At 41.8% G+C, this 15,893-nt stretch overlaps 1 protein-coding gene and 1 long non-coding RNA gene across 2 annotated transcripts; one reads left to right on the forward strand and one right to left on the reverse strand.

Moving 5' to 3' along the window:
* The first annotated feature begins 1,207 nt into the window (after positions 1–1,207).
* Positions 1,208–7,298, forward strand: LOC127142891 (uncharacterized). Its single transcript, XR_007813999.1, has 5 exons — positions 1,208–2,667; positions 2,824–3,832; positions 3,915–4,006; positions 4,258–4,752; positions 6,901–7,298. It is a non-coding gene; the product is annotated as an uncharacterized LOC127142891 (long non-coding RNA).
* A 1,002-nt stretch (positions 7,299–8,300) lies between these two features.
* On the reverse strand, positions 8,301–13,162 carry LOC108875422 (paramyosin-like). The gene is made up of 2 exons (XM_018664360.2): positions 10,778–13,162; positions 8,301–8,474 (listed from the first exon to the last, which is right to left on the reverse strand). Exons 1-2 carry the CDS (start codon positions 13,160–13,162, stop codon positions 8,301–8,303), a joined length of 2,559 nt encoding a protein of 852 aa, XP_018519876.2.
* Between the last annotated feature and the right edge of the window lie 2,731 nt (positions 13,163–15,893).

Raw genomic sequence — 15,893 nt, forward strand, 5'->3', positions numbered from 1 at the left:
CTCATCTGAGTTCGTTTGATGACATCATCACAGACTAAAACGTCATAGAATGTTTACACTCAGGATGTTGCCATGGATTTTTTTGAACAAACTTTATTATCATATTAGACACTAACAAACAAACATGACATCATACAAGCATACAGGGAGACACAAGGAGTACATAATGAATATCACACAAAAAGCAGAGAGAAAAAAAAAGAAGAAAAAAATTATCTATTGATATGAGCTATAATACTTTCTAAAAGATTAGATGTCTTGAAAGCTTTCTTGTTCTTACAAATTTTACCTATAGAGTCATTAAAAGATTTGCACTCCATATAAAACAAAGTTACATTTGGCATGGCCTGGAGAAATCTAGCCTTATGGATGTGAAATTTACCCAAGAGACACAGCAATTTTATTACATTTTTAACTTCCCCATTGTTACATTCAACATTTAAGAATAAGACCATATTTTCAGTAATAGTGATCAAAACTTTATGAGATTCCCAAATCAATAAAGATAATTGAGTTAGTAGAATAGGGACATCCATAAAACAAATGAGATAAAGACTCTCTTCTCTCTTTTCTGCAGGAACATAAAGGGGGGTCTAAATCTGTTAATGAATTCATTACAGGGATAATATCTATGTAAGATTTTAATAGGTATTTCTTTAACTTAATTGGGGACAAAAAATCTATTAAATTCTGTCCAGATATTGTTACTGATTTCAGGAAACATCACTCTCCAACGATGAAATGAGTTTGGATACTGGTTATGAACAGAAGTAAAAACTGATCTAATATGAGCACTGTTACATGAACATTCCTCAAGAACCTTTCCACCCAGCCACAGAGCAGGAATCATTCCTGAGAAAGGTGTGTACAGAACAGGCGCTCTAATAAGAGACAACAAACTAGTAGGTATACTTTTGAGTACTCTGGAGTGCAAAGAGCGAGATAAGTCTAATCCTTTTCGTTGGGTGAATTCATCATATGTAGCTAGGTCCCCGTTATCATTCAAAAGATCAAAAACAAACATAACCCCCTGATCGTACCAATCTTTAAAAAATAAGGTCTTATTCTTGTAAACAACATGTTGATTATTCCATAAGATACATGTGTGAAACCCCACTGTGATTGTTTCTTGCCAGTACCCCCTCAGCTGCTGGCCATTGCCTCACAGCTGGGGATACATGGCATTTTCACATAAGTAGTCCTCTTATACTATCAGTGTATCTCACATGAATATCAGTTTCTTTCTGACAAGTCAAAATCTTTTCTTAACTTTGGTTGGAACATTTTTTCATAGCATACAGAGAGCCAAAATCCCAGCATTCTTTAAGGCCCGGGATAACAGCAGCCCCACCTCTTCCTGACGTTTTTTTTTCTTTTCTTAAATGCTATGAGAGAGAAAATGTAAGCACATGTTCAGTTTTGTAACATGGATATCGCACATGCTTCTCCTGTTTGTATCTCACCATCCTGGATTCATCATCACAGAGTGTTGCCCCTGTGGAGCCACAGGAGGACATGGTCCATGATGAAGGTATGGAATGTGTGTGATATTGTTTTAACCATTCCAGTCACTAATATTGAGGTGTCTTTCTGTTTCTCTTATTGTGTATGTACTGTTGTGCTTTATTTTGTTTGTGTTTTACAGCTTTACCTTGTCCACCCCCTCCTGTTATGCACCTTGCAACCTCTGTCCCTTCTGTGACTCCACACCAGCCAACTTCCTCTGTCCCAACCTAAGATCAGGACGTTGCCCAGTAGAACTGCTCCCACCAGCAGAAAATATACTATATGAGATGGAGGTGCTGGGGCTATGGCCAGGGTCACATCCCATACATCACCCCATGAACATGCTGTCTCTGTGGTGTTTTCCACCTCAGTCTGAGCTCATAGGCTCAATCTCTGACCTGCCATCACCAAAATACTTTCAACTGCATCCATTTTTCATTTGGAAGCCAGAGCATATGATCACAGAGAGGCTTAGGAACAATAACATCTTGCTCTGTCTTCATGGCTGTAGGTAGCTTCTTCTGGCGTAGGAAGGTACGAGAGTAATTATTGGCATCAGTGGCCAGTACTACATTTTAGCATTGAGGCAGACCTGCAAGATTTGCAAGAAGTACTGGTATACTGACAAGCCCCAGTGACTGGAGGAGCTGCCAAAGCATTTTACTAACATCGTGCCAGCTTTCCTCACATATAAAAAGGATGGCCTTTTTATATGTGAGGAATCTGTGATGGATGAGCTGAGGCGCAGTGGCAGATCACCTGAAGACATGGCAAAGCAGCTGACCGAAGTGAGAGACTATCACTGGGCTCCTCAGTCAGTCAAACACCCCTGCTCCTTTGGTAGATACTCCGATGCTGATGGCTGGTGTGGAGTATCTATTTCCTCACACTACCTGGTCGACTCCCTGATTTAGGAATGTCAGCGGCAAGAGCAGCTCTCTGTTGCTGCAAGGGACATTTGGCTGGGCCCTCAGGTCAGATCATACCTGCAAAGTGGCAAGAAAAGTCCTCGTATGCCATAATGAATGACAACTGGATGATCATGTCCTGGGTGATACTGCAGTCAGAGGGCGACTGGTCCCTTTATCCCATGTATGAGGGTCTGTCTCAATGCTACACTGCTGCTGGAGTAGAGAAGGCAAACTACCAGTGGGTGGACAGGTAAAAAGAACAAGTTTCAACTCAAAACTTTTTTATTAACTTACTGGACTTGACAAAGTTTGACATAGTAAATACTAGAATAAGATAAGATACACTTATGTCAACGCGCTCAAAGATATTTTCCAGCTGTAACTACATTTCTTTTTAATGTTGTAGGGACTGCTGCACTGCCTTCAAGGTCCTCAACCCTGGAGCTCAGGAGCACCTCTTGTGGGACTGCTGGAGGACCACAGAGGTTATTGTGGCAGAGGTGACCTCTGGACACCTGGTTAACAACAGTGCTTCAAGGAGCAAATTTAACAAGGACACATCCGTAAAGTTAGACTTGTTTCACTGCATGCGGCACATTACCAGAGAGTGTGTCTCAGAGCATCACCCTCTGTACAGCTCTTTCTGCCAGTTCATGTCAGCAGCGTTTGTTGTGGTGGACCAGGGTGATCTGCAGAATCTCAAGGAGGTGTACACCTTTTGTGGAATCTTTCCTGTAAATCCCACCAAGCAGCATATAAGAGAACACTGTAGGACAAAGGTGCCACAGCCCAGAGAGCTGCTGCAGAAAGTAGAGGATGTCCTCCATCACTTCTACCAGGCTAAGGACGTGAATGGCTTGCACCTTTTTTAAGCCCTCCATGCTGAAAGTGTGGAGGATTCAACGTGTCCACATCCTGAGAGGCTGCCTGAGCGTTCCTGTGGTGGGGGAAGGGATCCTTTATAGATACGGTGGCATTACATCAAGGGTAAAGGGGGTGCTGTTCCTATTTGGATCCCTGTGAGAGGCACCTCTCAGCAGGAGGGATTCCACTTTCACCAGGCAAAGTGGGTGGCAAGTGGGTGTCCAGTGAACCTTTTCAGGCCCAGACCATGACAGGAGTGGTGCGCTGGAACTTCCAGAGGCTGGTGGACATGAAGCAGCCTGGTGTGGAGCTGCCATCAGTCTTTGACCCTCTACCGATGACTGAACTGAACAGGTGTTCAGTAGAAGTGACTGGGAAAGCAAAATATCCCACCCTGCAGGTCTCAAACAGGGACACAGGGGAACATTTTGGCCTTCAGTATGCTGAGCCAGGCTGTCGTCCTGTTCCTCTGAACTGTGACATGGCAGCAGTCCTCTCTGCACCGCATGAAGTCCATCACTACCCCGCTACTGCAGGTCCAACAGACTCAGGTAATCCAGACTGATCACTCAACATCGATCACTGACTGACAGACAAACTGACTAAATCACTATATTTGATGCTGTATTCCAGGAGACTAGTAGCACAGCTCAGGATGATCCTGTCTTCCCAGCCTCCCTGGATAACCACAGCCAAAACAGAGACTCAGTCCTTAATGGATACAGGTAATTGAATTTGCATCACAGTTCACAACACACTCGACACTGATTAGTATTAATGATAATCATGAATATTTTTCCATTAAGAATAATTATCATAATGTAACTAGTTTATGCAAAATGTAAAAACTACAGAAAAATTCAAGATGTTGAATGGGACAAACTGAATCATTCATTTGTAATTCCAAAAAATCTTTACACAGGCCAAATATATAATGTTCTGATTCTGATTTGCCATACATCCTCCTCTCCTCAAGCCACACGCACTGGACCCATTAAGACAGGAGGCCTTATTCAAGTCCTGGACCATAGCTGGTGCACAGAACCCATGAGAGCCACTACTGATGGTCTTCTGGTTAAGTACCGTGGTGCTAAAGATCTTCTGATGCGTGTCGATGCAGAGGGTGTGCACTGAGCCCAACAACCTTCTCCATCCCACCACATGCCAACACATCTCAAGATGCATAAAGCATCTGGCAAAATTAAAAAAACACAAGCTCCTCCCTGAACACCAGCTCTGAGAAGGTTTTGGAGACACAGCAGCTATAGTTTGACCACAGGCAGCCAAACAGTCAGTGTGTCTGTCACAACTCTCCTGCCTTTCTCAGCCTTCCACCTGTGGCTTCCCCCAGGAGGAGTCACTGACCCGAGCGACTGTGGAGAGGATTGCAACAGAGATCCTGGAAAAACAGCAGCAGCAGCCACAGCTGCAGAAGAGGAAGCTGACCAGGAACTGTTTAGCCAAAGTCATGGTATGCTGACAATAGCTCTTCAATTCATTTTTTTAATCAGTCCAAAACAGTTAAGTACACTACTCACAATAAGTTAGGGATATTGTTATTTACATGAGTGCTTTTCCTATTTGGTCTGAATTTTAATGAAATAAGTAAAAGTTCCCTTTGATATTACTAATAATGAATGAGAAGAAACACCATTTTCATTAATTTAATATTTATTACCCCAAAAATTTAGACAATAAGAAGGATAGCCACAAATAACAAAAATTGACAATGTCAGTCGAGGGTGTTTCCACCATTTGCCGCAATGACATCTTGACAGCGACGTCTCATGCTCTTTACTAGCCTCATGATGTTGTTCTGAGGCAATGCTTTCCACTCTTTAACAAGTGCTACACGCAGTTCTGCCAGGTCACGTGGGGGTGGGGTACGATCATCCAGTCTCTGCTTCAGCTGGTCCCAGACGTGCTCTATGGGGTTCAGGTCAGGGGACATTGCTGGCCATACCATATGAGGCACTCTGACTTCCTGAAGTCGAGCTGTGACAATTCTGGCACAATGTGGTGGAGCATCATCATCCATGAACAGAAAGTTGGGGGTGTGCTGGCGGAATTGGGGGATGATGATGGGTTCTATGATGTCTCTGAGGTAAGAACGTGCAGTGTTTGAGCCTGACACTCATCAGTGAACAGGATGGTAGACCACTGCTGCATTGTCCAGGTCACATGGTCTTGCGCCCACTGCAAACGTTCACGGCGGTGTCTTGGTGTCAGTGGAGTCACCTGCAACAGTCGTCTGGCATTCAAGCCAAAGCGGTGGAGTCGGTTGCGAATGGTTTGTCTGGAAACCCTAGTACCCCTCACATCTTGTAAACGGGCCTGCAGCTGTGTGGCAGTTGCTTAATGAAGCCTGAGTGCATAGGTCCTTAGGTACTTGTCATCGTTGCAGTCTGTCACTCGTGGGGCTCCACTCCTGTACACACTGTACACAGTGAGACCATTACGAGGAAAACACAAAATGAGGTGTGTCTATCACCCCAATACAATTGCCTCCCTATCCCAAAAATCCCTGAAGTGAAACAAACACCGTATGTATGACATCCACTGAGTCTCTCACAATATCCCTAACTTATTGTGAGTAGTGTACTTTAACTGCTCAACTAAGGTGTTTAAGACCTACGCAGAAGACGACCTCACTAACCCCAGGATGTCCTTTGAGGAATTTTCTGGCTCTTCTTTTTTTTTTTTTTTTGAGCGGGAGCGTTAGGCAGCCAGAAAGAGGGGGGCAGAGTGGAAGAAGGTGGCAGAGGAAAGGGCAAAAAGGAAGTCAACAGTGCAGCTGCCAGCAGGCCACCTGTGCGGGTTCTGTCACCAGCCACTTAAGCAAGGCCCTGATAGTCCGCATATTCAAACTGGTTTTCCTGGGGTGCCAGGGAAGTACATTTACTGCCCCTCCAGAGTCTTTTCCCTCTATGAGGAACAGGGCATGGCCAAGGAGATGACCTGGGCAGAATTTCAGCAGTCTGCGTTTTATAGGGGGCAGATAGGTTGCTGAGAAGTAACCGCCAACGGTCCACCTTCAATCACACCCTCACATATATACCGTCGTCAGGGCTAAGTCTGGTAATTCTGGCAAGTAGGTCATGAATGTGGTGTGAATGGTTGTTTGTCTATATGTTGGCCCTGTGATGGACTGGCAGTCTGTACAGGGTGTACCCCGCCTCTCACCCAGTGTCAGCTGGGATAAGCTCACTCCGGCCCCCCTCAACGGATAAGCGGTATAGATAAAAGATTTACTGTAAATTCCATTTATTGTTTATTTGTTTTATATATTACAATTCAGAATTCTGCTTGTTTTTTAATAAAATGTCTTGGCAGTATTAATGTAACTGCTTTTATGTGGGTGGTAATAGCATAAGTGAGTAAAATAATCAGACCAATACTGCATCATACTGCACAATACAGTACAGTGCAGTACTACACAGTACTACACAGTACAGCACCGTACTGCACAGAACAGTAACTTAGTGTGCATTTTTCATCTAGTCAGTGTAATATCAAATACAGTTACCTAGTTAATAAGAATGCAAATTAATGTAAAGTTTGATTACATTTGTAGTAAATAATAGTAATAATAATAATAAGGGTGTTTTGCTGTGCACAGGAAATGAAGACGACTGTCCGCTTCTTCCCAGGAAGGATGAGGGTGACTTTCAGGAAGAGTCGATCAGAGTGAGGAGCAAGGATTCTGCTTTCACCAGGATGCCAACACATACTGTTACAGTATTCAGTTTCAGATAATAGAAAGCTGAGAAAAACTACAAATCCTCAGAGTTGAGGAGCTGGAACCAGAGAATGTTTGCTTGTTTATGATTTGTTTATGATACACTGGATTGTATATTCACTAGTAAATTCTATCTACTGTCCGTTTGTTTTATATATGATGTATTTAGGCATGTCAGTGTTGATTTTATGTGTGTAATGATGAAGAATTCAGCTTGTTTTTCAATAAAGTATCTTGAAAGCATTGCTGTGACTGTGACTATTTCATGCAGGTAGCGATAGAAATAGAAAATAAAATAATCACACCAAATACCACACCAAAATATACTCAGCTGTACACTAATTTGTAATAATTATGTCTTGTATATTATGAAGACATCCTGTAGCAACGTGCTGTGAGGAAAACGCAGAACGTTTCTTTGGATAGCCCGGGACTCGAACCCTGTTCTTTCCTGAAAGCAGCAGATCATCCTTTACACCTATTCGCGGCTGGCCACCGCGTGTCAACTGGTGATAGTCACAACTGAACATAAACAGTCACTGCCTACTTAATAGCGAGCATCAAAAACACACAGTGTTATGAAGGATACACAAGCGTGGCGACTAATTTTGTTTTTTGCCAAAAAAGTGGACAGCTATTGTCCCTACAAAACCAAACACAGCTTGTGACTGAGGAGGAAGCAACGGTCACCCATATCAACACAGCGGACTCTCATATGGCGTTCATGTGTATAGTAAGCAACTGTGCTTTTCATCTGTCCTCGGTTCACATAAACACATTGCTGGATCTGTTAAGATTCCATGTTTCCTCAGCTTCTTTCTTGCTAAAGTTGGTGGATGTGATTTTAAAGGAGGAGGTGGTGGATGTTCCCTTAGAAGAGCAGGAAATCAGTCCTCTGAGAATGGACACAGCTCTAAAGCTCAACAAGGAACCAGGCTGGTTTACATTTTACAGTGGTGCAAGTGCTAGTCTGTTTATTTCAAGAGATAACATGACAATAATCATTTACTCAAAGTCAAAGTCAGCTTTTATTGTCAATTCTGCCATATGTACGCACATACAGAGGATTGAAATTTTGTTGCTCTTGGACCCACAGTGCCGCAAGGTGAACCTAAAAGTAGAAAAAATATATAAAAAGATATTTAGAGAGCAATAATAAAAAATAGAAATAAAAATAAAACATCTACAATACAACAACAGTTCAATAAATATTCAGGAGACTCCGCAGTCTCCTCCCTGATGGCAGCAGACTGAAGAAGGTTTGTGATGGGTAGGTGATATCACCCGCAATACAGAGGGCTTTGCGGCTTTATATGCTGCATGACCAGCCGCTCAAAGCACTTCATGAGGATGGGGGTAAGTGTTACTGGGTGGTAGTCACTGAAGCAGCGGGGAGATGACTTCTTTGGGACCGGGATGATGGTGGTGGCTTTGAAGCATGTGGGGACAACAGCCTGATTCAGAGAGATGTTGAAGATGTCAGTAAAGACATCGGTGAGTTCCTCTGCACAGTCTCAGTACACGAGCAGGTATGTTGTCAGGACCTGGAGGTTTTCCAGAGATATTATGTGGTTTCCCTCACCAAACCCTCTTTAGTAAACTCCCCATCAGAGAATGGTGTCCTGTTTTTTTGCGATCTTATGAGATATCACAAAACTGGTCTTGACCGCTCCATTTCTGGATGTGTAAAGCTTGGTAAAAAGTCCTTGTTGCGTTTGCAGCTTCACTCACAAAGCTTCAGATGTCCATTCCTGCTCTGCATCGGCCAAGTTCTTGCATTTCTCAGCGTGTTTAGTCTTGTAATTGCGCTTCAGATTGTAATCTTTAAACACAGCGGTCTGTTCTCCACAAACTAAGCACACAGGTTCACCTTTGACCTCAGTAAATAAATACTTAGAACTCTTGTTAAAAACTTTACATTCTGTATCAATATTTCTTTTTTTAGCATGAGCTGACAACTTTGGAGGCTACCAGCTAACTCGCATTTTATGTCTGTTAGCTAATGCGTAAGAGCATGTACATGCACGCACACGCATACGCCTGAACGGACGTATGTACTTAATTTGAAAAAAAAAAAAAAATCTACTTCAAATTCCATTGACCGTACAGGGGCCAGTCAAGGGACTGTACTTATATAGCACTTTTCTAGTCTTTTCAAACTCACACTTTTTTTTCACCATTCACACAGCACATGTTCTATACAAAGTGCTTTTTCTATACACACACCGGAGGCAATGTAGGGTTAAGTATCTTGCCCAAGGATACTTCGGCATGTGGACTGGAGGAGCCGGGACTCGAACCACCAACCTTCTAATTGGTGGGCGACTGCTCTACCTTCTGAGCCACAGCCGCCCCAGCCAAGGAGCAGCATATGCCCAGGTCTGTTTTAGTCAGCAGGAAATAAAAGTGAACTATCAAACAGGACCCCCGCTTAGTAGACACTTGGTTTTGTCCACTGCGAATCCTACATGGTGAGCTATTACTACCACGTAACCTCACTACACATGCTAATAATCCTACAAATTATAATAAGTTTTGAATAATAATTAAAAAAAATAGACTAGTCTAAAAAATGTAAACAGTATTAGGCTATGTGGTGGACATCTAATTATCAAATGCAGGTTGAAAATAGCAAAAACTTTGCAATGTTTCAGCACAGACAATCCATTTAACATTAAATAAACAATCACTGTATAAACTCAAACAGGTATGGTCTGACATCAGACGTTTTATTTATTTATATTTTTTTGGAACAGGTGGTTGAGCAGCTCTTGCAAAGCGCAACTTACGCTCAACCTGACAGAAAATAATTTAGTTAAAAAATGACATGCATGGCCATTCCATAAGACACTGATCAACTTCAGGCCCTCCACACTTGTCTCATCCATTGCACTATACAAGATACTATACTATAAAAGATACTGCATTATTTGCATCATATTTTCTCACGTCTGCCCCTTTTCATCTTTATTTTGTAAACCATAATATATAATTACCTTTGTACTCTTACCAGTACTACTACTACCACCTTTTTTGGGAGGGGAGTCTAATGTTATGACACTAGTTTTTAATGTTAAAAAGTTCCTGTAGTTTAAAACTCAAACTCTATACAATTAACTCCATCATCATCACAGTACTAATGAATAATAGATGACAAATGTTTTGTCACCTACCTCAGCTTCACATAGTATACATTGTGCCACAAATAAAAGATACTGCATTTGCAAATTTGTACCATATTTTCTCATGTCTGCTCTGTTTCATCTTTATTTTGCCAACCACTACAATATATCATTACCTTTTTACTCTTTTCTAAACCATTCTTACCACTCCCACCTTTTTGAGCAGTTTTAAATCATATTTTACATGTGTGTATAATTTCAAATTTACCTTACAGAATCAATTCCACTTCAAAATTTATTTTTTGACTTTATTTTTTTTATTGATTTTTTTTTTTTTTTCAGAATGTGTACCATTCAATGGGCAAGTTGAGGGTTTGTCTATATGTCATCGCAGGGCTGACATATAGAGACAAACCAATTAAGCTTACCTACAATTGTGGGAAGAAACCGGAGCACCCGGAGGAAACCCAGGCAGGCACGGGAAGACCGTGCCAGTGTGCTTTGGTGTTGGTGTTAGCTCACGTTGTCTGTTTTGTTTAAAAGGGATGATGTACTTGTTGGATGTTGCAGTAGGGCTCTAGTAGGTGGCAGACACATTGCCAGTAGTTAGGATCTGTACAGCAGTTGGCACTCACTTGGGCAGTCAGGATAGCTGCAGGAATAAGGATACCCACAGTGCTAATGCCTATATGCAAACCTGCTTTCAGTAGCCATTTAGCACAGCGACGCCACTGAGGTTCTGCAGAGGAAGTCTCCAACTGTTGAGGTTCTGTAGAAGGAACCTCCAGCTGTTGAGGTTCTGTAGAAGGAACCTCCAGCTGTTGGGGTTCTGTAGAAGGAACCTCCAACTGTTGGGGTTCTGTAGGAGTATCTTGTAGGGTCTGATCTCTGGCCTCCTCAAATATTTCCAGTTGTTCTGTATGTTCAGCACAAGCCCTAGATTCCTCTCTGAAATTCTGTGTGCCATCCAGTATGTCCTCCTCCTGCTTCATTGTCAGCTGATCCTTAAGATCACGGATTGATTGTCTCATTTCAGCTGTGAGTGTACAATACTCCTCTATGGTTCCCTGTTTATAACCAATTTCCATGTTTAGCTTTGTAATTTGCTCATCTTTAGTCAGGATTTGCTGCTCAGCATCCTCTACTTGATACTGAAGATCTTGCACAGTTTCCTTCAGGTTTTTAGTCTCCTCAATCTGTTTTTCTCTCAAAGACTCAAGTCGGGCCAGATCAGCTGTAACTACGTTATTCTGCTCATTCATAAACTCTTCCTTTTCCTGAAGATCATGCAGTGCTGTCCTTAACTTTGTGATCTCTGCCTGTTTTACCTCCAGCAGAGATTCCACATGACTCAGCTTCTGTGTTACCTCATCTTTATCACTGTGGTCTTCCTGAGCCACTTTTACTTGGCACTGAAGATTACGCACTGCTGCCGTCAGATGTTCAATTTCTCTTTGATTCCTCTCTACTTCATCTGTGAGGTTTTTGTTCTTCTCATTTATGACTCTCTCATTTTCCTGCAGAGCATCAATCTGTGCCCACAGGTTTTCATTTTCCGCCAGTTTTTTCTCTGTCTGAGATTCAAGCAGGACGAACTCAGCACTGATGGTCTCACACTGATCACTCAGAGAGTTATTACTTTCCTGCAGATCCTGCACTGTTGCCAACAGGTTTTTGTTCTCTGTCTGCAGTTTTTCTGTCAGGTGTTCACATTCAGCTGACTTCTGTAATAGCTCTTCCCTTTCTTTCCTCATCTGGTTCTTAAGCTCATGGAGTGATTGTTCCATATCGCTGATCACTTGCACTTTAATAGCAGTTTCCTGGTCTTTCTTTGCTATTAGCTCATCTTTATTTAAGATAAGTTGCTGAGTATCTTCTGCTTGGCACTGAAGATCGTGCACTGCTGCTCTCAGATGTTCAATTTCTCCTTCATTTCCCTCTCTCAGATTTTCAAGGTGGGCCACCTTATCAGTGAGATTTTTGTTCTTCTCATTTATGATTTTCTCATTTCCCTGCAGAGCATCAATCTCTGCCCGCAGGTTTTCATTCTCTGCCTGTTTTTTCTCTGTCTGTGATTCAAGCAGGACGAACTCAGCACTGATGGTTTTACACTGATCACTCAGAGAGTTATTACTTTCCTGCAGATCCTGCACTGTTGCCAACAGGTTTTTGTTCTCTGTCTGCAGTTTCTCTGTCTGAGATTCAAGCAGGACTAACTCAGCACTGATGGTTTTACACTGATCACTCAGAGAGTTATTACTTTCCTGCAGATCCTGCACTGTTACAAACAGGTTTTTGTTCTCTGTCTGCAGTTTCTCTGTCAGCTGTTCATGTTCAGCCAGCTTTTGTAGGAGCTCAACTTTATCACTGTCATTTTGTTGAGCCTCCATTACTTGGTCACACACTGCTGCAGCTGCAGTCTCCTGTAGGCTTTCATCTCTCTGCTCCTCTGGATCCTCCACCTGCCTTGTGTGGTTTTTAAGACCATGAAGTGATGGTTTTGTATCGTCTGTGACCATACAATACTTCTCCATCACTTGCTGATTATAAGCTATTTCCTGGTCTTTCTTTGCTATTAGCTCATCTTTATTCAAGATAAGTTGCTGAGTATCCTCTGCTTGGCACTGAAGATCGTGCACTGCTGCTCTCAGACGTTCAATCTCTCCTTCATTTCCCTCTCTCAGATTTTCAAGGTGGGCCACCTTATCAGTGAGATTTTTGTACTTCTCATTTATGATTTTCTCATTTCCCTGCAGAGCATCAATCTCTGCCCATAGGTTTTCATTCTCTGCCAGTTTTTTCTCTGTCTGAGATTCAAGCAAGACTAACTCAGCACTGATGGTCTCACACTGATCACTCAGAGAGTTATTACTTTCCTGCAGATCCTGCACTGTTGCCAACAGGTTTTTGTTCTCTGTCTGCAGTTTTTCTGTCAGGTGTTCACATTCAGCTGACTTCTGTAATAGCTCTTCCCTTTCTTTCCTCATCTGGTTCTTAAGCTCATGGAGTGATTGTTCCATATCGCTGATCACTTGCACTTTAATAGCAGTTTCCTGGTCTTTCTTTGCTATTAGCTCATCTTTATTTAAGATAAGTTGCTGAGTATCTTCTGCTTGGCACTGAAGATCGTGCACTGCTGCTCTCAGATGTTCAATTTCTCCTTCATTTCCCTCTCTCAGATTTTCAAGGTGGGCCACCTTATCAGTGAGATTTTTGTTCTTCTCATTTATGATTTTCTCATTTCCCTGCAGAGCATCAATCTGCTGCCCGCAGGTTTTCATTCTCTGCCTGTTTTTTCTCTGTCTGTGATTTAAGCAGGACTAACTCAGCACTGATGGTCTTACACTGATCACTCAGAGAGTTATTACTTTCCTGCAGATCCTGCACTGTTACAAACAGGTTTTTGTTCTCTGTCTGCAGTTTCTCTGTCAGCTGTTCATGTTCAGCCAGCTTTTGTAGGAGCTCAACTTTATCACTGTCATTTTGTTGAGCCTCCATTACTTGGTCACACACTGCTGCAGCTGCAGTCTCCTGTAGGCTTTCATCTCTCTGCTCCTCTGGATCCTCCACCTGCCTTGTGTGGTTTTTAAGACCATGAAGTGATGGTTTTGTATCGTCTGTGACCATACAATACTTCTCCATCACTTGCTGGTTATAAGCTATTTCCTGGTCTTTCTTTGCTATTAGCTCATCTTTATTTAAGATAAGTTGCTGAGCGTCCTCCACTTGGCACTGAAGATCGTGCACTGCTGCTCTCAGACGTTCAATCTCTCCTTCATTTCCCTCTCTCAGATTTTCAAGGTGGGCCACCTTATCAGTGAGATTTTTGTACTTCTCATTCATGATTTTCTCATTTCCCTGCAGAGCATCAAGCTCTGCCCATAGGTTTTCATTCGCAGTTCTGTGTTTCTCTGTCAGGGATTGAAGCCGGTCCAGCCCAGCACTCTTTCTTTTTTCCTCCTGGCTCAGAGCCGATATGTCCTCCTCTAATTCTCTTATGTAAGTTTCATTTTTCTCCCTTACACTTTTTTCCAGGGACAAAAGGTTTGAGACTTGGGCTAGTTCTTCCTTAAGGTCTGGGATTTCACAGACTGACTCCCACAGTCTGGCTAGCTCCTGTTCCTTAACCTCCAAGTTGGAGTTTAGCTCCCTCCACTGGCTAAGCAGTTTATGAAGGTCTTTCCTCTGTTTTTTGTAGGCTCTCACCTCTGTCCTCAGCACCCGTAACTCTAAATCAAGCGTCCTTGAATGGTCCATAATGTCGTTCTCATAAACTGTTCGTCGAAGCTCATCTGGCCTGAGTATTTCTGGCTCCTCTGTCACAAACAGGTAACGTGATTCCTCTGTCATCTCTGAATAACTGCGAGAAACGTTAAAATGATCTTGAGCCATTTTTTTTTGTTGAAGATAAATCGTATTCGCAGCTTCACAAAAGACAGAAATATTGGGTTAGTTGTTTCAATGGTTATGAGTTATGCTATCAGTGACATTTTCATCCGCGCCTCTCGTGTGTATGCTTTTAGTGTGACGCAAAGCGATGACGTCATCATCAAAGAATTGTTTTCAAGAGGTGTGCGCATGACTTTACGTGTCGTTGCCAGGGATGCCTTAGGTGTGTTCGACTCTGAAGACACGCAGAACGTGTTGTACGTTTTTATTCTAAGTACTTCTCCCAAAGTTGATCTAATTTATTTGATCTCCTTCTTCTGACAGCTCATGTTTTACATATGTGCACCAACACTATAGTTTTAATCATCAGACAGAAGCTGGTCATCAGTTTAGTTCAGGAGTTTGTGACCACATAAAAAAGTAAAATCCCTCAGTTTTTTTAGCTTTCATATTTCCCCTCTTTTCTCTCTCCTGGTAATGTTTTTTATTCTCAGAGATATGTAAAAAATGTGATCTCATCAAAATCTCATATATACACTTCCATCCAGTTGTAAAACACATTAGTAATTAATCTAAAACAGACCTAAATTAATCATCATGCAGTGACCTTGTTATTTTTCCTTCTAATGTTTTATTGGAGGTACCCATAATCCAATGAAGTGACAGATGGAAGTCTGACCTGACAATCAATGAAATGCTGTATTTTGGATACATGGTCCTATCAGCTCTAAGTATGTTGTTGCTTTTGGTGTTCCTTTTTAAGAACAATGCAGAGAACAGCAGTTTCTGGTCATATCCCAAGCCAATTCACTTTTCTCTTTTCATTAATATTTTTGAAAAGTTTATTGCAAATAAATCACATTAATTCAACATCAAGAAACCTGATTTTTATGTACATTTATACATACTATACAGATTATTATATTTATACTTTTTTTTAGTTGCAGTAAGGAAATGACAACACATTATCTAAACCTCCACAGGAGATTGGGGGAGATGATTGAAGTAAGTGTACAAAACATTTAAATAGACATAAAGATGAACAAAGGACAGATAAAAAATATATCTTTAAATGCACTCCTTTATTGCAAATATTTCCTCGACATATGCAATGTTCTCACTAAACACTTACGATAAGTTTTCATACAACTTAATGTTACCCGTCAACCATCATATTTAGTGACTTCTGAGGAAGAGATCTACAACTACAGAGAGGTGCAACTATAAAATGCTTATAATTTCTCACATCGGTTTTACTTCCACAGTAAGGACTGTAGTGGATAGATGCACCATCACATCATGAACTCGTGTCACCTCCTCATTCCAAACACTAGATGGCAGGCATGATTTATTTAGAAATAA

The sequence above is a fragment of the Lates calcarifer genome, linkage group LG10, assembly GCF_001640805.2.
Source record: "Lates calcarifer isolate ASB-BC8 linkage group LG10, TLL_Latcal_v3, whole genome shotgun sequence".
Lineage (NCBI taxonomy): Eukaryota > Metazoa > Chordata > Actinopteri > Centropomidae > Lates > Lates calcarifer.

What these genes read in the sequence shown, in the direction of transcription:
- LOC108875422 (XM_018664360.2), bottom strand. Translation starts at nt 13,162, where the DNA reads ATGGAACAATCACTCCATGAGCTTAAGAACCAGATGAGGAAAGAAAGG. An exon ending in CAGCTATCCTGACTGCCCAA is followed by an intron (nt 8,475 to 10,777) that starts GTGAGTGCCAAC and finishes TCTCTGAATCAG; the next exon opens with GCTGTTGTCCCCACATGCTT.